The sequence below is a fragment of the Malania oleifera genome, chromosome 2, assembly GCF_029873635.1.
Source record: "Malania oleifera isolate guangnan ecotype guangnan chromosome 2, ASM2987363v1, whole genome shotgun sequence".
Classification (NCBI taxonomy): Eukaryota; Viridiplantae; Streptophyta; class Magnoliopsida; order Santalales; family Ximeniaceae; genus Malania; species Malania oleifera.
In genome coordinates this window covers 53,559,209-53,581,438 of record NC_080418.1, presented here as the reverse complement: position 1 = coordinate 53,581,438, position 22,230 = coordinate 53,559,209, and the positions used below count along the sequence as shown (strand labels likewise).

Here is a 22,230-nt window from a genome sequence, read left to right as displayed (position 1 = left end):
TTTCTATGCATTGCATTTATTTAATATTACCTCTTGCAGTGAACTGCATTTCTTTATCAAGCAAAGAAGGGCTGTACATTTCGCATGGCTTTCTGGTGCAGGTATCTATCATGGCGGCCTAAATTTTGGAGCACAGCATAGGTAGAGAGTTATTTCCATGATGTTTCTTTGTTGTGTAAACAGCCTCTGCAGATTATTGGATACAGCCATACATTGATTTTTCATGTACTTTGACTTGTGTTTTTTTTCAGAACCTGCTCATTTTATATCTTTTTTATGTGTTGGGTTTGGGGTCTTAGCTTGGTTGTAAGGTTTGTTTTTTAACTGAACCTTAAGAGAGTTTTTTTTTTTTTTTTTTCCTTTTAAATTTCATTATTAGTTCATTGGAAGGAGATGAAAACTTTGTGGAGAACAAAGCTCTTTTGGACTACTCTAAAATATGTGAAGGTGCTCAGGCAACGAAACCCAGTTCTTTGGCAGTTTCTGAATTTCATTTTCTGCTTCTTATTGGGAATAAGGTTAAGGTGCGTTTTTTTTTATTGCTTTTATTTTAAATCAATGATGGTCATTGCTAGTAAACTTTATAAACATGAATTAAATTTACACATAATATGCTCAGGGAACTTGAGTTTGATTGGGCCTCTATTATTTATTCTTGTGATATTGAAAATTGAGAATCAGCCACCTATAATCTGATACAGTACAGAAATCTGGAAATTGGTTAGATTTATTTCACTATCATCGGATGCAATTCTAAAGAACTTAGTTAATGAGTTATTGGGTCCTAAACCTAATGCTGATAGATTTAGATTCATTTGACCACTGGTAGTATTGATGATGCAACCTCGAATGCCACCTCTATGACCATTACCACAATGGCGCAACTGCCATAACAACGTCTCTAATGCAGCCTGAGCACTTCCCTGTCTACCTCGCCACAACCATAAATAACATTGCATCACTAGCATAACTGCGGTCATAAGACTCGTAACACGGGCATTCTTGATGCCGCTGCCACTGCAAGTTTCCAGTGTTACTTTTAAAGTGCTACCATCATTGTGGTTAGGTGTTTCCATAATCACTACTATTTGTTGCCCCCTTGCCACTACTATTTGCACTGCCATTCTTGCTCCAAACATTGCTACTGTGTTCCATCATTACCACTATTGTCATGTTGTTGACACCATGGTGTTGTTACCCCCAGCATCGCTGTAGTATCTCCATTATTATTACAGCTGTTGCATCTTTTGTAATCCAGCCGTTATTGCACCACGTCTGCCACTAGCCACTACTATTGCCTCAATCACCACCATCATTGCACCTGCTGTATCACCATACCTGGCACTGTCATCAGTGCTACAATTTTATTTTATTTGTTTAGCAAGTTTTCATCGCTACCGAAAAAAAAGGTTATGATAAAATAATCAAAAGGTGTGATTTAACAGTTACCAAACATCTTCTTGTTTACAGAACAAAGCTCTTACAGAATATGGTCCTCATTCTTTATTCTGTAATGATATAATAATTTGATAAAGCGCATTGCCAATTTTGAGTTTAAGATTTCGTAATTTTTTTCCAACCAATACCTTACTGTTTAGCTCACATTTGTTTACATATAAGTTTCCTTCATAAATCATAATTAACCTTTAGAATTGTTAATTGTGTTAATGTTTTATAGGTTGTGAATAGAATTAGTGAGCAGATTATAGAGGAACTTCAGTTTGATCAAACATCAGATTCAGCATCTAGGGGTATCATTGGGTTATGCAGTGACGCTTCTGCTGGATTATTCTATGCATATGACCAGAACTCCATCTTTCAGGTTTGTGCCTCACTGTCTTGTGATGCTTTAATTATTTTTGTTGTTGGCTCCTTTGTGCACCATATTCTTTTCCCCTTTCATTTATTGATTTTGGGAGTATAATGCAGGTATCTGTTAACGATGAAGGCCGGGATATGTGGAAGGTCTACCTTGACATGGATGAGTATGCTGCAGCTTTGGCAAATTGTCGTGACCCACTGCAGAGAGATCAAGTATATCTAGTGCAGGTCATTGCTTTTATTTTTAACTGGATATCAACTGTATATATATATATATATATATTTATCTTTAGTATACTTTTTGTGCTGATTCCTGTAATTGTTATAAATTTATTATTAATAATATTCTTATTTACTAGTTTTGGCTGGGCAAACAGCGTATAACTGGATTTATTTTTGTTGCAGGCTGAAGCTGCTTTTGCCTCCAAGAATTTCCTTAGAGCAGCATCTTTCTATGCTAAGGTAAGTTCTCTGTTTCATGAATTTATTATGGCAAGGTATTCCTATGTTTTATTAATTACTTTTCATAGTATCTTTCTTAAATAAGCATTTTCATATTGCTGTTAAACAAACGACATAGTTGTTTTTGTTATCATCGTTGTCATCATCATCATCACTGCCATCTTCATTTTGATTATGTTTTGGACTAGAGGCATCTCTTCGTCTTTGCTTTAGAATTTGGACTTATTTTAATTTCATGTAAAAATAACAAATCAGTGTCGCAACAAATGTTTTGATATCATCTTTAATGCCTAACATGTTTTGTAGAATTATCATTTTTCCAGATGATGTTATTCTGCTTTGGGTGGAGACTGTAAAAGTAGAACCTTAACAGGGTGGTAGCTGTTATGTGGTAATGACGTTCCTTGAAAAATATAGGGGTATAAACTATTGTTGAAGAACTAAGCCTGATTAGCAATTGGGGAAATGAAATAGGAACAAGTTGGATGAATTCCAATTGAAGTATGGAATATATTGGAATAATCATCATTTTGTGAAAATGAAAAGGAAGCAAGATTGTATGCATTTCATTGAAGTTGATAATGTTTTGGGGATATTAGATTTTTTATTCTTGTTTATTGTTTGTCATCATTATGTTTTTTTGATAGAAAAAGAAGAAATTTCTTTGATGGAATAAGAATTTACAGAAAGAATAAAAAGACATCTCCCCACAGAAAATTTGGGACAAATCAGAATGAAAATGGAAAATACAAAAACTGCAAAAGAAAGAAAAGAAAGAAAACAAAAACCACATCTCCCATAATGAAGCCATTAGATTGTGCCAATCTTGCTGAACATCCAAACAGCTCACTCCTTCGAAATGCCCATAATCAACACACCACAACGATGCCATGTTGTAAATCTTTTCCCAAGCCAGCATATCATTCAACTTATTCCACCCCACAACACTGCAAAAAACCCACATTTCCATAACACAGCCCTTTCCTTACTCCTTCCAAAACCCACAACATAGCCAAAAAAGTGCTCCCCCGATTCTGGACAAAACCCAACTTTCTTCCAAGACACCAAATTTCATTTTCTATGCCCTCCTAGGAAAATCACAAATCACAATGCAGAAAGAGATAAGATGTTTTTGAATTATTATAACAAAGCTGCCTTCAATGGTCTCCTAATCTGCGACAAGTAATTTGTATTGATTCTATTAAGCACAACCAACCAGATAAAAGCTTTATTTATTGGTTTTTTTTTTTTTGGGGGGGGGGGTGTTTGCCCTTCCATATAGTAGAATAAATAGGAAAAGAAGAATTAGAATGGTTCAAGAACTCACAAAATAATTGACAGGAATACACCCCCAAAGGATCCAAGGAACAAGAATGAGAATCCATTCCCAAAGAAATATGACAACTATTCAACAAAATCAACAAGGAGGACAGCGCTTCCAACTTCCTATCATTTTCCTAAAACGAAAATTCCAAGAAGGCAAGGGACTACTGAATTAACAGCAAAATAAGGAATAACATTATTCTGCCCTGAGCTAAAATGGAAGAGATGAGGAAAAGAGGTGGATAAAACAACACACGCCAATCAAAGATCTTTGCAAAAGCGAATCCGTGAACCCTTCCCCGCCACAAATTTAGTATGGGGAATGAATAAGGAATAAATATGAGAGATAGATCTCCACAGGCTCTCCAAGAACATCTAAAACTAAAATTGGTCTCACCCATCCTCATTCAACTCAAACTTGCTCCGAATGAATCTATCCTAAAGGGAAGAATCCTCTATGGGAAAACACCAAAGCCATTTAGCTAAGAGAGTAGTGTTTTTAGACACCAACTTTCTGAGAGCCAACCCTCCCTCAATTTTGATCTACACACCATGTCCCAACTCACCAAATCATCCAACTCCAGACCACATGAAGTCTCTCATAATTTTCTTAATCTTACTAGCAATCCCCACAAGAGTGTTAAAAATTGACAAGTAATACAATGGGATACTAGAATGACATGCCTGAATAAGAGTGTTTCTACCCCCAATAGGGAAAAGCACCCGTTCCAATAATCTAAATGCTTTGCTACCCTTTCCACTATCAGATTCCAAAAATTCACGAATCTGTCATTCCCTCCCACTCCCCTCCCCCCACAAAAAAAGAAAGAAAAAAAGAAGAAGAGGGACCTCTAGGTTTGTCAAAAGTCAATCCAAGTATCCAACAACCACACCCACATCGGAGGACCACTCCCTAGCACGCCTGTTCGACTCATTAATAGAGCTAAACCACTTCTCCCTATGTTAATCTTAACCCCAGACACCCTCTCAAAAACAAGCAGAACACCCAAGATACTCCTAAAAGGACTATGACCATCTAAAAAGAAAATGGTGTCATCAACAAACTGAAGGTGTGAGATCATCACTCCCTTTCTCCTCATGACTAGCCATTTTACCGGACTCCTATTTACTGCCCTATCCACCATTTTACTCAAAGCATCACCTACCAGACAAATAAAAAAGGGGGAAGTGGGTCACTTTATCTGATAACTGTTGCCGTTGAGGAACTAAACCAAGATTAGGTTCTCCATTCACTGTGACCCCTTTCTACTGCCATGTCTGCCATTCTACTAGCTACCACTCTAGCCCCTCCCATAGACAAAGTAAATGTAGCATTACACAATGGGAGATCTCTGAAGTGGCACTCCCTAATAAAGGAGTCAAAATGCTGCATGCTAGCTGCTACCCTCCCACCCCTTTCTTCTTCCCCAGAAATCTCACCACATTAAAATCACCACTCACAATCCACCTAGGGGAACATAAGCCAAAAACATAATAAATCTTATTCTGAAAAGAACTGCTAAGAGTTGGCCTAGAAGTACCATACATAGAAGAAATTCGTCAATGACCCCTCCCTCTCACTTCAGCCAAAACAAATAGGGAAAAGAACTCCACTGAACTTTCTACTTTAGAGACAACACAGGTGTCCCACATAATAAAAATACTCCCTGACGGGCCTGGAGAGGGTAAGAAGGCCCAATCTATACGACCACCACCCTAGATGCTTCTGGCAACAACCAATCCCCCCCCCCCCCCTCTCCACGCCCACGCCCACCCCCCAACCCCCAAAACCTGAATCTACATGCTCTGACTTTGTTTCCTGAATGAGAACAATAGTGAGGAATGCCTTGTCAAAACCTCTGTAATCAAACTCCTCTTCCTAATGTTCCCTAAACCTCTCACATTTCAGCTAATAATCTTCATAACTTATCAGTTTACTGCCCTTCCCAACATCCTCACCACCTCCATAATTAATAGAAGAAGCCGGGTTTTTTTTATTTCTTTCTGAACTTTCTGATTTTCCTCTTATACATTTTAAGACTCAATCCCACCCTCACCTCTTTACCTGAGGTTTCTACTATTTTTGAACACAAGTCATCTAGGAGTTTTCGCTGCTCTCTATAGTCTCTCTCACCTACCCCAAAGCTAAACCCAGAGACATTTCCCTAGACTAACCCTCCCTTTGGCATAAAATATTAGAAGAAAGAAAAGCTGAACATGAAATGAAAGAATACCTTTTTTAGATTTAGAGAAACTCTGATCTTCTATTTTAATATCTGTCTTTACATTATTATCCCCCCCAATAGAAGAAGGCCAAGATGTCCATCGGGGTGTTAACATGCTCAGGGTCAGAGGACAAAGACCCCTCACCAATGAAAGCTTTCGTCTGGTCAGAGCTGTGATTAAGACCATCTTTACCAACCTGTGCAGTGTCAGAACTTAAATGTTGATAATCTTTCTTCTGCTGTGTATTCTTTAAGAGAACCACATTCTGCCCCATTTCCTCCTTATCCTCTGTTCCAGAATCCCCACTATTAGACTGCAGGAAGCCATCCTCTCCTTCAAAATTGAAATTGTGATCAATCACCATGTCCTTCTCAGAATCACACAAGCTACTCAAAATCATCTTCCAATTTGGAAAAAGAATCATCCTCTAAACCTCTCTCTGGCATAACCCTCCATTTTCCCCAAAAACCAGAGCATAAAGGAGAGAAAGGGTTACTAAATGGGAAAGTTATTTTCCTCCACTCTGCGCAAAGAAGCTTTGTAGTGGATTTTTGTAATTCCTTACACTTCTGCAGAACTGTTTCGTTATCATCAGCTTCCTCTTTATCATCCTCACCATCATTATTATCACCGTCTTCATTTTGATTAATTTGAACTAGTGGTTTTTCTTAAAATCTGTTCCATAATTTAGACTGACTGTAGTTTCTAGTAAAAATACCATCTTAGTGTGGCAACAAATCTATGGCTCATTTTTAATACCTTTCATGTTTATGTAGAATTATCATTTCTCTTCATGATATTCTCTTGTTTTAATGATATGGAGATTGTAAAATGATAGACATTTCCTTCAAAAAAGTAAAAAAAAGAAAGAAAAAAGAGAGGACCTTTTTCAGGGCGTTGGACTAATTGACAAGTTGCAATTATGTTCCTTGGTCAACCAGGGGGCATATATAGCATTGAATAACTAGGGCTTCATTTGCACCCATACTTCTGTGGCTTCTAAAAAATTCCTGATGTAAAGGAGCTGATTTAAGTTAGTCTAAAGAAGTGAAAAATTACTTTGAAAACCTTTTTTCTCTCCTTTCTATTCATTTGGTTCTTTTGATCACTGAGTACCATGGCTATCACATGCCATGACAGGAGGAGAAAACAGATAATCAGATAGTCAGATAATCATTTCAGATTGAAGAGAAAACCTTTGATCTAGAACTGGATAAAGTGGGGAACAATGATTTCTCTTTTGTTCTTGAGCATAGCCTAATTTGTAAATGCTGGGTGAGGATTTCTGTAGTGGCAGCAAAGTGGATTCTTGGTGTTTGTACCTGATGGGTCTAAAGTAGATGGATGGTGCGGTTTTGTGCAAGAATTTTGTCTGCAACTAAGTGATTCTCCCTGGTAATGGAGTTGATGGCGATGTGTTGCTGCAGAATGTTCACGTTCGGAGTTAGCTTTTGACGGATTGTAATAAGGTTTTTGCATGATGTGGGGGTGCGATGCAGGCAGAGCAGCCTGTTCATACAGCATTGGCAGACGAACACCTTGGATGGGGACTATGGCATACACGACAGAGGTGGCTAGGTTTGGTACTTCTGCTGGTGGTCGGGCATGGGATGACAAAGGGCTGGAGTAGGCTGGGTTATTTGACAATAGTTTTGGATTTGGGCCTGCTCTTGGGTGTGAAGGAACTGTATTCCAGCGCTTCTTAAGCTAATAGGTCCAATCTCAATGGACCAGGTTGTTGACCAAGCTATATATTTGCAGGCCCAAAATGTTAGTAAGGTTGCTGGTCAGAAGCTTTCATGACCGTGGCAGATCTCATGGGAGAATCTTGGGCTTGCCCTGCCTTGTGATGGTTGTTAGAGGTTATATATATCTTTTAGTATTATCATTATTGAGTGTGTTAGTATGTTAATTAGTGAGAGTTAGTAAGGGTATTATTGTCATTAGAATGTATTTAAATTTGTATTACAAATAGAGGGAGAGACCTATCTTCAAGTTAGGTCATTCATTTTTAATCAAATCTTAACATGGTATCAGAGCATTATCCTATCTAAACCCTATTCCCTCAGCCATTGTCTGAAAACACCATTCCTGCAGCTGTTCTTCCCTAATCCACCTCCATCCCATACCAAATCACAAAACCAACCATATACCCATAATCAGACCCCTTGATGACCCACCCCACAAAACCCCATCGCCGGAGGGCACTCCACGCGCCCCTATGTGCTGGCCAAATACCGGCAGGGTCGATCCCATCCGCCAGCGCGTGAGAGCAGTTCTGGCCACTTTTTTTTTTCCTTCTGCCATGCTCTGATTCCTTCTTTAGGTTCTATTATCAAGCTGTTAGGCCAGTTTTTTGCCCAAAAATTCGACCTTTTTCGACCATGCACTTGCGGTATTCCGCTAATTTCTGTTCAGAGTTTGTGAAGGCTTCCTTGTGAGTGTTTTTTGGAGCCGTGGCAGTGTTCATATGTTCAGTTGCGAGGCTATGGTGGTGTTATATCCGTCAGTGAGTTGTTCACCTTGTCTGTGGTTGCGTTGGTGCTTCACATGGTTTGTGATTGTTTTTCTTGTTTTTGGTGTGGTTGCTGATTTGTGAGTGCTGTGGCAGCACCATATCCATCGGTGAGTTGTTCACCTCATCTGTCATTGTGTTGGTGCTTCACATAGTTTGTGGTTGTCCTGATTAATTTTGATTATTCTTCTTGTTTTTGTTGTGATTGCTGATTTGTGAGTGTTGGGATGGAATCTATGAATTCCAAATTTTTTTTTCCTACATCGCTACCGTAAATAACAACTCGAAAGTTGGATGGAAAGAACTATGTTCAATGGTCTAAAGCTGTTCAAATTTTTTTAGGAGGATTAGGGAAATCTAACCACTTGCCTCATTTTGATTCTTTTGATGAGAACAGAAAAGACGTGTGGGTTTAGGAAGATGCCTTGATTGTTTCCCTTTTATGGAATTTGATGGAGCTACAGATTGCATGGATATGTGTGCATCTAGGTATGTGCAAGGAGATTTGGGATTATGTCAAAATTCTTTACCCCACCAACATTACATGTATGTATGATTTGTCCTAGGAATACTTTCAGTTACAACAAGGAGATAGGAGCATTGCATATTATTTTGGAGAGATGAAGCGTATTCATGAGGAGCTTAACATCGTGCAACCTATTATTGCCGACGTTTGTGAGATGTAGAAGTAGAGGAAACAGATGATAGTTCTTCGTGTTCTAGCCGGCTTGAGACTTGAGTTTGAGGTAATTCGGTCCTAGATACTCAGTAATGCCAAGATGCCATCATTTGCTCATGTTTATTCTTGTGTCCTTCATGTTTCCTTTAACACACATTCTCCTGCTCTTGCATCTGGGTCTGAGAGGACAGCATTTGCTACACAGAGTGATTCTAGTTTTCTGCCAAACAATCGCAAAAGTTATCGCGGTGGTTTGAGTAGTTGTAGTGGTAGAGACGGATGAGGCAGAGGTACTCCTCGCAAGTGTACTTATTGTAGATGGAATAATCATAGCATTGAGCAGTGCTGGGATCTTCATGGCAGACATTCACGTGTTGCCAATGCAGCCACCACTGGCTTCACACCTTTGGGGGCAGCCAATGCAACCATCATCGCCTCCTCACCTTTGGGGTCGAGTTGGGGGCAACGTACTATCTCTGTGTCAGAGGAAGAGTATTCCAAGTTTCAGCAATATCAAGCGTCACAACAAGCTTCTCTTCCCATTGCATCTTTTGCCTAAACAGGTAAGCACACAGTATGATTGTCATTTAGTACTTCTCGTCCTACTCCTTGGGTCTGATCATAGCACAGGTATACCTAGCTTTTTCTCCACTCTTCAATATCCTACAAATTTCTGTTACTCTTGTTGATGGATCCACTACTGCAGTCAAGGGAATTGGGACTGTAAATCCCACTTCTTCTATTTCTGTTCCTTCCGTTTTATATATTTCCAAATTTCCTTTAAACCTTATGTTCGTTAGCAAAATTACTAAATCCATGAATTGTTTAGCGACATTCTTCCCTAATTCTGTGGTTATTCAGGATTTGAAGATAAGGAAGATGTATGGCGGAGGGCGTGAAGCTGGTGGACTCAACCACTTTAAGTTGCTATCTCCTTCTACTGCCTGCACTACTGCTGCCACACATTTCCAAATTCATTGTCGCTTGGGTCATCCTTCATTGGAAAAGTTAAAATGCCTTGTTCCTAGTTTGAGTTCTGTGTCTACTCTCGATTGTGAGTCTTGTCAGTTGGGAAAGCACCATCATGTTTCTTTCATTTCTCGGGTCAATAAACGGGTTGCACGCCCTTTTATGTTAGTTCATTCAGATGTATGGGGTCCTAGTAGAGCCGTGTCCAAGTTGGGTTTCTGGTACTTTGTAACCTTTGTGGATGTATTCAAGAGTGACTTGGTTATATTTAATAAAAGATCATTCTGAGTTATTTCATGTATTTTGTGCCTTTTGTTATGAAATAAAGACTCATTTTGGTTTTCTAGTTCAAATACTTCGAAGTGATAATGCTAAAGAGTTTTTTAGTGCACAATTCACTACTTATATGACTTAGTTTGGTATTGTTCATCAATCATCCTGTGCCCGCACTCCTCAACAAAATGGGGTTGTAGAGTGGAAAATAGACATCTTCTTGAGATCACTTGCACTTTACTTTATGAAATGCATGTTCCTAAAGTGTTTTGGAGTGATGCTGTACTTGCTGCTTGTTATCTAATCAACAGAATGCCATCCTCTGTTCTTAGTGGTAATATTCCCTACTCCATTCTCTTTCATAAGTCACCTTTATTTTCTCTTCCTTGTATATATTGGTGTGTGTACTTTGTTCATCATCTAACTCCTGGGGTGGATAAGTTGGATCCTAGTGCTATAAAATATGTCTTTTTAGGCTACTCGCATACTCAAAAGGGATATTTTTGTTATAGTCCTGTGCTGCATCACTGTTTTTGCTGATGTTACCTTTTTGAGTCTACACCTTACTAGACCCAGTCACTGAGCGCTTTTGAGCTCAATAAGTCTCTTCCTTTGCCTAAACTTCTAGATTCTATGTTGTTGTCCTTGCCCAACCAACCATCTGAGTCTCCATGTAGTTTTAGTCCTTCTCATCGCCTTAATCATCCTAATTTGTAGGTGTATTCACGACGGTGGCTCCAAGGAAGGGAGTTCACTCTAGCTTCTACTGCCATGCCTTTGGTTTCCTCGTCTGATGATCATACTTCCCCTGATGTTGATCCTCCTATTGCTGTTCGAAAGGATAAACGCACATGTACCCAACACCCCATTTCCAACTATGTTTCTTATGACTCCTTATCACCCTCCTATTTTTGTTTTGTCACTGTTCTCTCATCTACTACCCTTTCTAAATCTGTTTTGGAAGCCTTAGCCCGTTCAGGGTGGAGGTGTGCTATGGTTGAAGAGATGAATGCTTTACATGACAATGGTGCTTGGGAGTTGGTACCTCTTCCTCCTGACAAGTCTGTGGTTGGTTGTTGCTGGGTTTACACTGTGAAAGTCAACCTTGATGGTTCTATGGCTTGTCTAAAGGCCTGTCATGTTGCTAAGGGATGCACTCAGGTGTAAGGTTTGGATTATTCTGATACTTTTTCTTCGGTTGCCAAACCTACATCAGTATGTCTGTTCATCTCCTTGGCTACTACTTGTCACTAGCCTTTGCATTAATTTAACGTAAAAAATGCCTCCTTGCATGGTTACCTTGAGGTGGAGTTTCATATGGAGCAACCACCTGGGTTTGTTGCTTAGGGGGAGTTAGGCTTAGTGTGTTGGCTCAAGAAGGCTTTATATGGTTTAAAACAGTCTCCCAGAGCATGGTTTGGTCATTTCAGAGTTGTAGTACTTGATTTTGGTCTTCGATGGTGTGTTGTGGATCATTGCGTGTTTTATCGTCATACTTCGTTGGGTAGGATCCTTCTTGTTATTTATGTGGATGATATTGTTATTACAGGTGATGATGATAAACGTATTCAGAGTCTCAAACTTTTTCTACAGACTAAGTTTCAGACCAAAGATTTGGGACTATTGAACTACTTCTTGGGTATAAAAGTATCGAGATCTTGTATTGGAACTGTTGTGTCACAAAGGAAGTATGTTCTTGATTTTTTAGATGAAGTTGGCTTGTTGGGATCTAAACTGGTTGATAGACCCATGGATCCTAACAAGAAGTTAATGCCGGATATGGGTGATTTGCTTCCTAATTCTAGATAATGTTGGACATTTGTTGGAAAGTTGAATTATCTCACAGTTACTTGGCTGGATATATTTTTTGCAACAAGTGTTGTGAGTCAATTTCTAGATTCTTCGAGGGCAAGTTATTGGGACGCAGTAATTCACATCTTGAGGTATCTTAAAGGTGCACCTGGGAGAGGTCTCTTATATCGTGGTTAGGGTCACACTTATATCCATGGATATACAGTTGTAGATTGGGCTGGATTGCCTTTTGATCAGAGATCCACCACCAAGTACTGTATCTTGGTTGGTGGTAATTTGGTTTCTTGGAAAAGTAAGAAACAAACTATGGTGGCATGGTCAATTGCTGAATTAGAATATAGAGCTATGACTCACACTACCTGTGAACTTGTCTGATTGAACAACATGTTAGAAGAATTGGGTTTTCTGCATTCTCAGCCTATGACGTTGATGTGTGATAATCAAGGTGCTCTTCATATTGCCGCTGACCTGGTCTTTCATGAGCGGATGAAGCACATTGAAGTTGATTGCCACTTTGTTTGGTAGAAACTTGTGCTGAAGCTCTTTACAACCGCTTATGTGAAGTCAGACATGCAGCTAGTTGATTTGTTTACCAAAGCGTTGGGGGGGGGGGGGGTGCTTGTGTTAGATTCATTTGTAACAAGCTAGGGCCTAGGAGCTTATGACATTTACGCTCCAACTTGAGGGGGAGTGTTAGAGGTTATATATGTCTTTTAGTATTATTATTATTGTGTTAGTATGTTAATTAGTGAGAGTTAGTAAGGGTATTAGTGTCAATATAATGTATTTAAATTTGTATTATAAATAGAGGGAGAGACCTATATTCAAGTTAGGCCATTCATTTTTAATCAAATCTTAACAGCGGTATTGTTGTCTGTTTCTTTTGAGGGGTTTGGAAGAAGGAAAGAGATGGCTGCACTTTGGAAACGTGGCATTTTTGCAGTGTTGTGGGTAGTGTGGTTGGAGTGTACTGATCATATTTCTTCCAGGATAAAATTGAGTTGGCAGCTGGTGTGGGAGAAGGTTCATTACCTGGCCTCTCTATGGTATGTTGGCTTTGCTTGGGTTAAGGGAGTTAGCTTTTCAGAGACTCAGTGAGAATGGAGGAATCTTTTGCTCTGAATTTTTTTTTTCCCAGTTTTTTGTTTTATTAGTTTATTTTTTTTTGTGGATTATTCCAGAATTTTGACTGCAGAAGCCTTTTTCTCCTTTTTGCAAACTCTTCTGTTATCCATGAAATCTCTTATTTTATTATGAAAAAAAATAAATTATACTATTGGCACCATATTTAATTTTTTTTTTTCTCCTGGGTTCCTTTTGCAGCCTGTTTACATAAAAGCAGGAGTAATGCTGCATACAATGTGGTGACCCCACCCCACCATTGTAAAGTGGGGAGCCTTGTGCCTCGGGGACGCCCTTGCTTTAACAATTTTAAAAATCGGTGCATAATGTCTGTTATGGACGTTATGTGACAGCATCAATGGCTTCCAACTTTTGAGATGTTATAGGGTGATATCTCTGTCAACGGAACAGCAAACAGCAAAGCAAAAGATTTCTTTCCTTTCTGTGGCTGTTGTGGTGTTTTTTTTCCTCTTCTGGAATTTTTTTGTTCTCTGTTCTTTTGGTATTTCTTTGGCTGAGTGGTTGTTGGCACAATGGGTTTTCTGGTTTGCCATTTATTTTAGTGCAGGCAACAACTTTCTGTTGTTGTTTATGGTGCTTCTCTGTCTCGGCACAGCAGGTTTCTGTGCTTGTGATTCTTGGCACAGCAGGCAACAGCTTTCTGTTGCTGTTTCTGGTGCTTCTCTGTCTCAGCACAGCAGGTTTCTTGGTTCAAGATTTACTTTTTTAGTGCTGGAAGATTGGTGTTGGTTCTCTCTGTTGCTGTTTCTGGTACTTCTCTGTCTTTGTGATTCTCAGCACAGCAGGTTTTTTGGTTCAAGATTTATTTTTTAGTGCAGGCAGGTTGTTCTTGGTTTTCTTTGTCCCTGCGTTGATTTATTTTTTGGGCTTCTAGATTTTTTGGTGGTCTTTTTCTTTCGGCACTGTCTGTTCTTTTTGGGCTTCTCGATTTTCTCCTTTATGTAGCATGGACTCCGCACCTGTGTGTGCTAAGTTTACGGGCAACAATTATTCTATGTGGGCTTTTCAATTTGAACTTTTCCTGAAGGGAAAAGATTTTTGGGGTCATATTGATGGCACGTATTGTGCACCAATCCCGATAAATCGAAGGAGTCAGTGGCTTGTCCTTCATGGGCTATGCTTGGTGCCAAGGATTCAGCAGCTTGTCCTTCACGGGCTGTGCTTGATGCTCGGTAGACTTGGCAAAATGGATAAAAATCTGTTAATCCAAACCGAACTTGACCCGCTTTAACCGACTATAATCGAACCGTTTGTCAAATGAGTCGAATATGGTTTTCCATTTTATATCCAGCTCCTTAACGGGTCGGGTCAGGTTTATCCGGCGGATATTTGCCAACTCGCTTAAAAGCTCATTAATTATTAACCCATAAAGCCCTATAGCCCCTCAACCCACTTACCCACGGCCAATTCACTGCCCAGTGCCCACACGCACGCGGCCACACAGCCCACACCCCCCAGCCCAGATTCTCTGCACAGGCCACAGACAGCACACAATACTCATGTGACCACGTCTCACTTGTCTGAATCTTTTGATTCTTCTCTCATTCTCTACGTTCTCACTTCCCAGTTCCCATTCACTTTCTTAGGGTTTCATACTATCATTTTTTGTCGCCGTCGTCGATTGCTGCCCATTGCTCCCTCGCGGACCCTTGTGAGTCCATGACAACCCTCGCCTTGTGGTGTTGCCATACCCTTGCCAGTTTGCTGTTCGCCCATCGCTCTCTTGCTCGAGTCGCTCGCCATTAAAGTGTACACTCTTACTCTGTGTACACACTACACTGCACAGACAACACTCTACAGTATAAAATTTGAATCTTCTGATTCTTCTCTCATTCTCTGCATTCTCATTTCTCATTCACTTTTATTTAGGGTTTCACTTTTGTTGTCGTCGCCAACTGCCGCCCATCACTCGCTCGCTGCTTTAGTTTCACGAACCACGGAACCAGGTTCAACTGTCTCTCTTTTGGGGAAATTTGTCTTCTAAGTTATGACTTTTGAGTCGTTTGTTGGTTTTGATTTTTTGATTTTTCTTTTTCTTAATTTTAATTTTTATTTTTGGTTTCGTTTCTATAATTTTTGACAATAATACCAATTAGCCCATAAAATTTTTGTTTTAAGTTGTATTTGAGCTTGTTGCTTTCGAGCTTTGTACTTAGATGGTATTCAATATAATTTCACACTAAAAATATAAATCTAACATCCAAACCTTATGGTTCCAAACATGTGTTTAGAGTTAAGTTATTGTAAAAAAATAGTAAAATTATGTTTTGAAATTGGAAAATATTTGGACAAAAAAAAAAAGGAAAAGTCAAAAGATTTTACTTTTTTTATGTTTGGTTATGAAATTGTGTGGAAGAGGAATTAGCTGTATAGTATGGTTCTATTTTGAACTAGGAAAAAAAAAAAAATTAAAAACGAAAGAAAATATGAAAGATTCTACTTTTTCGTATTTAATTGCGGAGAAATTTGAGGAATAAAAAATTTCTCATTTTAAATTTTATTGTAGTTTTTAATCTTATTTGAGTAATCTTTATTTTTAATAGTATTAATATAGAGAGAAAATACAATGAAAATTTTTTATTTTCTTATTATTTTATTTTCTTTTCATAGAATCCATCTACTTTTTCAATTATTATTATTTAATATATTGAACATAACAATATTTTCAATTGGTACAACTTTTCTAAGTCACTCATAACTCTTCTTTCTTCCATTACAATTGAGCCTTGCCCTTTATTCAACGAGAGTTAAAAAAAAGGAATCACATTCTACAACTTATATGAAAAAAAGCAAATATGTCGGGAGAACATTCAATCGTGTTTAAGAGTATGAATTTTGAACTTATGATTTTAATTGTTGTGAATTTGAAAAAAAAAAAAAAAAGGTTAGTGCAATTTGAGATTTGTAATTTGAGCATTGCTTGGCTACTTTGTTGGTAAAGCAAGAGTAATGAGATAGTTTTTAAGAATTAAGGTTACCTTTCATTCAAGCAGTGTCTATTTTAAGGATATAAAATCATAATATAAGAATTTGTAGTTTAAAAAATTTAAAGATGTTATCATAGTAATGTAAATAAGAATGCATCATAACATTCAATAGAGAATGATAATATCCTATTTTTAATATGGAAAATTGGGAATGTCTTTTGAGAGATTCCCATGATATGAAAATAGCTGTGTTTAAAGAAATTTGCATGCTTTAAGAAAAGTTGTAATGTTAAGATTTTAGAGACACGCACATGAGTCACACGGTTTGAGTTTCTATTTTGAGTTGGATTGTGACTAATTTATTATGTTTTAATGCTTACAGTTTACTTACATGAATCAGGAGTTTTTAATTAGTATAAACGTTTGAATGATTGATATAGTTACTAGAAAAGTTAATACGCAAACTAATCGCAAGTAGTTGTATACAACTTAAATTATTATGACACAAAATAAATTATTAATAAAATTATATTTGAGAATGGCGGATTATCCACCCATCCGCCGTGAATTATTCGACTCGAAACCGCCTAATCCGCCACTTAAACGAGTCAAATATGGATTATGATTTCTTCACCCGATAATCCACCTTATTCTCCACGGATTATTCGACCTTATCCACTTTGTCAGGTCTAATGCTCGGATTATGTCTTGGCTTCTTGGCTCGGTTAAGCCACATATTGTCCCCAACTTGCGACCTTAACGCACCGCTCAATCGATGTGGAATTATTTAAAAACAGTGTATCATCAAGATAACGGTGACTATCGTTTTCAGTTAGTGCATGCGATCGCCATGTTTCAACATGACAATTGTTCCATCTAAGACTATTATTGGGGGGGTTTCTAACTCTTTGGAGCGAATATTTTGATCTAGTTACTGTGGATGTTCTTGTTGCCTCTCTTTCCATTATTCAATGTCTTCACGAGACTAGTTGTCATGATCAGTTTCTTATGAAACTCCGCCCCGAGTATGAATCTGTTCGCTCGTCTCTGTTGAATCGCTCTCCCGTTCCTTCTTTTGATGTTTGTTTTGGTGAGTTACTTCGTGAAGAACAACGACTTAGTACTCAAGTTACTCTGGCACAATCTCATGGTAGTTTAGGGTCTGTCCTGTGGCTTATATTGCTCAATGACGAGGACCACTTGTGCATTCTAGCACCTTGCAGTGTTTTTTCTGCACAAAATTTGGGCATATCGCTGTTAATTGTTCCAAGAAATTCTACTCTTATTGCAAGAAGGGTCACATTATCAAAGACTATCGTATTCGCCCGCAGAATCGTCAGGCCCAGGAATTACAAAATTTTGTTATTGTACCCCCCACAGTGACTTTTGCGGCCCCTGGCTCTTCTTCAGGTGACTCCTCTGTTCCTGCACCTCCTACTGCGAAAAACTACACATCTGAAATGGTGTAACATATGCTAATTTCGGCATTATCAGCAATGGGGCTCCAAGGTAACAGTTCTACTAAACTCTGGTGTGTGGACTCGGGTCCTTGTAATCACATGACGAATAATCCCACTGTCTTGTGTCGTGTTCGGCCCTACGCTGGTCAATCTGCTATTTAGACTGCCAATGGTAATTCTTTGCCAATAGCTGTTGTCGGAGATGCCTCTTCTAAGTTCACTAATGTGTTTCTTGCTCCTCAGCTTTCGACAAATCTTATTTCTGTTGGTCAATTAACAATTGTGCTATTAATTTTTTTGGTAATGGTTGTGTTGTGCTAGACCAGGTAACGAGGGAGCCGATCACAAAGGGACCTAAAGTGGGGCGCTTGTTTCCACTACTTTTGCCTGTTCTAGCACTTTCTCCAGTTTCTTCTATTAAGTCTTTTGCTTGTCATAATGTTTTAGATCTTAGTATGGTGTGGCATCGTTGTTTAGGCCATCCCAATACTCAGATCTTATCTCATGTATTGAACTTTGGTTTACTTGGTAATAAAGAACGTTCTTGTTTATCTCTTGAGTGTGCCTCTTGCAAACTTGGTAAAAGCAAAACTCTTCCCTTCCCTTTGCATGCTAGTAGAGCTTCTCAGTGCTTTGATCTTATCCATAATGATGTTTGGGGACCTTCCTTGCTTAGTTCACATGAAAAATTTAAATACTATGTGACTTTCATTGATGATCATAGCAGATATACTTGGGTCTACTTTCTTCGCTCTAAATCTAAGGTTTTTCGTACTTCCACTGAGTTTTTAGCGAATGTTTACAATCAATTTTCTGCTTCTATTAAGACATTACGCATAGATTCTGGTGGTCAATATGTGTCTACTGAGTTTCAGGTATTTTTGGCTTCTAAAGGTATTATTCATCAATGTTCATGTCCCATTACTCCCCAATAGAATGGAGTTGTCGAACGGAAAAATCGCCATCTCCTAGATGTGGTACATACCCTCGTGCTGGAATCCTATGTTCCATCCTTGTTCTGGGCTGAGGCTTTGAAAACTACTGCTACTTGATTAATCGTTTACCTTCTCAAGTCCTACTCATGGAGTCTCCCTATTTCCACTTATTTGCTAAGCAACCTAGTTACGATAACCTCCGTACCTTTGGTTGTGTCTGTTTTGTTCATTTACCTCCTCATGAGCGACATAAATTATCTGCTCAATCTGTTCGATGTGCATTCTTGGGATATAATGTGTGTCAAAAGGGATTTGTTTGCTATGATCCTACATTACATCGTACAAACATTTCTAGGAATGTTATTTTCTTTGAAAATAAACATTTCTTTCCTGTGTCCTCTGTACCCTCCTCTTCTACTATGATTCTCCCCCCCTTTGAGGAGTAGTTCTCGGATCCTCATCAAGTTAGTTCTCTTTTTTAAACCAGGTATTGTGTATACGCGACGCTCCCGTCCACAGTCTCTTCCGGTAGCTCATCCGATATCTGATCCTACCACGCTCCAGATTCAGTCAGTTGTAGCACCTCCAGAGCCTTTGGTACGTCGCTTTTCTCGAGTGTCTGTACCCCCAGATAGGTATGGGTTTCTATCTGCAAGTTTTGGCAGTTTTGTTTCAGCTTTTATTCCTGCATTGTCCAATTTAGATATTCCCACATCCTACTCACATGCTGCCAAGCATGATTGTTGGCGACAAGCTATGTAGGAAGAAATTGCTTTTCTAGGGGCCAATCACACCTGGGACATTGAGCCTTGTCCTCCCACCATTGTTCCTTTGGGTTGTAAATGGGTTTACTTAGTCAAGGTCCAATTTGATGGAAGTCTGCCTTGTTGCACTTGGGAATTATTAGGAATATGGTGTCAATTATGAAGAGACCTTTGCTCCTATGGCTAAGATGACTACTGTTTGTACAATTCTGGCTATTGCTGCTTCCAGTGATTGGCCACTACATCAAATGGATGTCAAGAATGCTTTTCTTCACGGAGATCTTAAAGAGTGTATTTATATGAAGGCACCCTTGGGCTTGTTTCCCTCTCCGACGTCTCATGTGTGTAAGCTTTGTGGCTTTCTTTATGGTCTCAAACAAGCTCCAACGGCCTGGTTTGATAAATTTCGCACCACTTTATTACAATTTTCATTCAAGCAGAGCAAGTACAACACTTCATTGTTTCTTCGGAAATCAGACATGGGTATTGTTGTTCTTTTGGTTTATGTTGATAATATTGTGATTACTGGTTCTGATTCTACTTTACTTGCTCAACTCAAGACTAATCTCTCAGAGTCCTTTCATATGAAAGATCTTGGGTTTCTCACATATTTTCTTGGTCTTGAGGTGAATTGTAGTCCCTTTGGTATTTCACTCGATCAACATAAGTATGCTAGTGACTTGGTGGCCACAGCTGGCCTTCAAAATGGTACTCTTGTTGATACTCCCATGGAATTAAATGTCAAGCTCCGCAAAAAGGAGGGTGACTTACTTGTTGATACTCGTTTAGACTGGAATTTGGTAGGTAGTCTTGTCTATCTCACCATTACTAGACCAGACATTTCTTTTGCTGTACGGCAAGTCAGCTAGTTTCTTCAGACTCCTTGTCATCTTCATTTGGCTGCTGTCCGTAGGATCATACGCTATGTTCAGGGCACTTCTGCCCATGATTTTTTCTTCCCTGCAGGAAAGTCTACTCGCCTTGCTGCTTATAACGATGCTGATTGGGCTGGTTGTGCAGATACACATCGCTCCATCACTAGTTGGTGTGTGTTCTTAGGTGATGGATTGATCTCTTGGAAGAGTAAGAAGCAAGATAGAGTTTCTAAGTCATCGACGTAATCTGAATATCGGGCGATGTCTCTTGCTTGTTCTGAAATTATTTGGCTTCGAGGTTTGCTTGCTGAGCTAGATTTTCTGAGACCGATTCTATACCTTTACATGCCGATAATACGAGTGCTATCCAGATCAAGGCCAATCTTGTCTATCATAAGCGCACAAAACATATTGAAGTCGATTGTCACTCTATCCGTGAAGCATTTGAAGCTTGTGTTATCACTCTTCCACATATTTCCACTGATATCTTCACCAAGGCTCTCACTCGTCATCGACTTTGCTTCCTAAGTAGCAAATTGATGCTTATTGGCTGTCAACGGAACAGCAAACAGCAAAGCAAAAGATTTCTTTCCTTTCTTTAGTCCACAATTATTTCTTTATTTCTCAATTCATTATATTGTATGGTTAGCACATATTTAGTTTACATGTATAGGGCTTGACAGATTATAGTTTACATGTATAGGGCTAGAATCATACTAGAACTTATTTACTTTCCATGTATAGCATTCTTGTAAAGTCTATATATAATATACAGAACTCAAGGCGAAACCATTTGACAATTCACACAATACTTTGACAATCTCAATGGTCCTTTGATTCACAATTATAATGGCTGCTGTTATAAACCGTTACATTAATGACTAAAATAGGCTTTTGAGTTGTTTTTTTGCATTTCCCTTCTCCCCTTTATTGAAGCTTAGAAACTCAATTTTAAGTTGGTTTATTTTAGTTAAGTAATTTTTTAAATTAAAAAACTCATTCCGTGTTTATTTTCTTTGACATTTTGTGTGTAATTCTTTAATAACTAGCATTCAAATAAACATAACTTTTTTTTTTGTTGTTGATAACAACAGAAGATATCGTTAATAGGTAATGAATTTACTAGAGGGAGAATGAGATGTCTCCTGAGACAAATTGAGGCACTCAAAACTAAACAAACAAAAATACCCAAGAAAATAGATATTATCAAGTTAGCATGTTCTTCTGATCTCTTTGAGACTTCTGGAAGCTCGCCTCTTTAAAAAATCCATAACCGACACACCATAGTGAGGCCAAGTACTTGATTTTTCCCAAAATCAGCAACTGATTTAATTTTTTCCTAGAAAATCTCCTAGTATTACGTTCCATCCATAAACCCCATAATACAGCCAAAAAACCACACTTTCATAAAGTTGCCCATTTTGCCAAAGCCTGCAAAGGATATTCCAAAAATCTTCCACCGAAGGAGGACAAACCCAGATTTCTTCCGTAATGCCAAAAAGCATATTTTGGTTTTTTTTTGGTCAGTAGATACTTTGTCCAATCCATAGATCGATTTTGAATGGACGATTCATGAATCATCTGATTACTGATTATAGAATCTCTTCCTTTTTTAGTTTCACTTGATTCATATACTTCTCTCAACCCAAATAATAGAATTGGATTTACTTTTGAAAGGTTTTTTATTATTCTCTTTAAAGCAAAGTCACATTGCTAAAAAAAGGTGAGAAGTTGTCTCAGAGTTCTTGTGACAGAGCACTCATACATCAAGAGAGAGAGCCTTCATAGGTCTCCTAGTTTGCAACAAGTTATTAGTTTTTATCTTATTAAGCACAACCAACCAAGTGAAAGCCTTTATTTTAGGGGGAACCTTAGCCTTCCGAATAGTAGAGTAGAGCGGGAAAGAAGAGTTTGAACGAATTAAAAATTCAAAAAAAAAATTGCAAGAAAACACTCCTAACTGGTCCAAAGACGAAGAACGGACATTTCTTCTTGGAGAAAGGTTACTCCCATTAATATAGATAACAAAGATGAAAATTCCACTCT

The 22,230-nt window shown here is 38.5% G+C and overlaps 1 protein-coding gene across 1 annotated transcript in view; it reads left to right on the top strand.

Annotated features, from left to right (window-relative positions):
• The window catches only part of LOC131148667 (vacuolar sorting protein 18), an 89,827-nt gene that overhangs the window by 15,217 nt on the left and 52,380 nt on the right, over positions 1 to 22,230 (top strand). Inside the window, exons 7-11 of the mRNA XM_058098530.1 lie at positions 40 to 141; positions 380 to 524; positions 1,679 to 1,822; positions 1,930 to 2,049; positions 2,227 to 2,283. Of these exons, the coding sequence (XP_057954513.1) occupies positions 40 to 141; positions 380 to 524; positions 1,679 to 1,822; positions 1,930 to 2,049; positions 2,227 to 2,283 (568 nt within the window). The remainder of the gene's footprint in view (positions 1 to 39; positions 142 to 379; positions 525 to 1,678; positions 1,823 to 1,929; positions 2,050 to 2,226; positions 2,284 to 22,230) is intronic.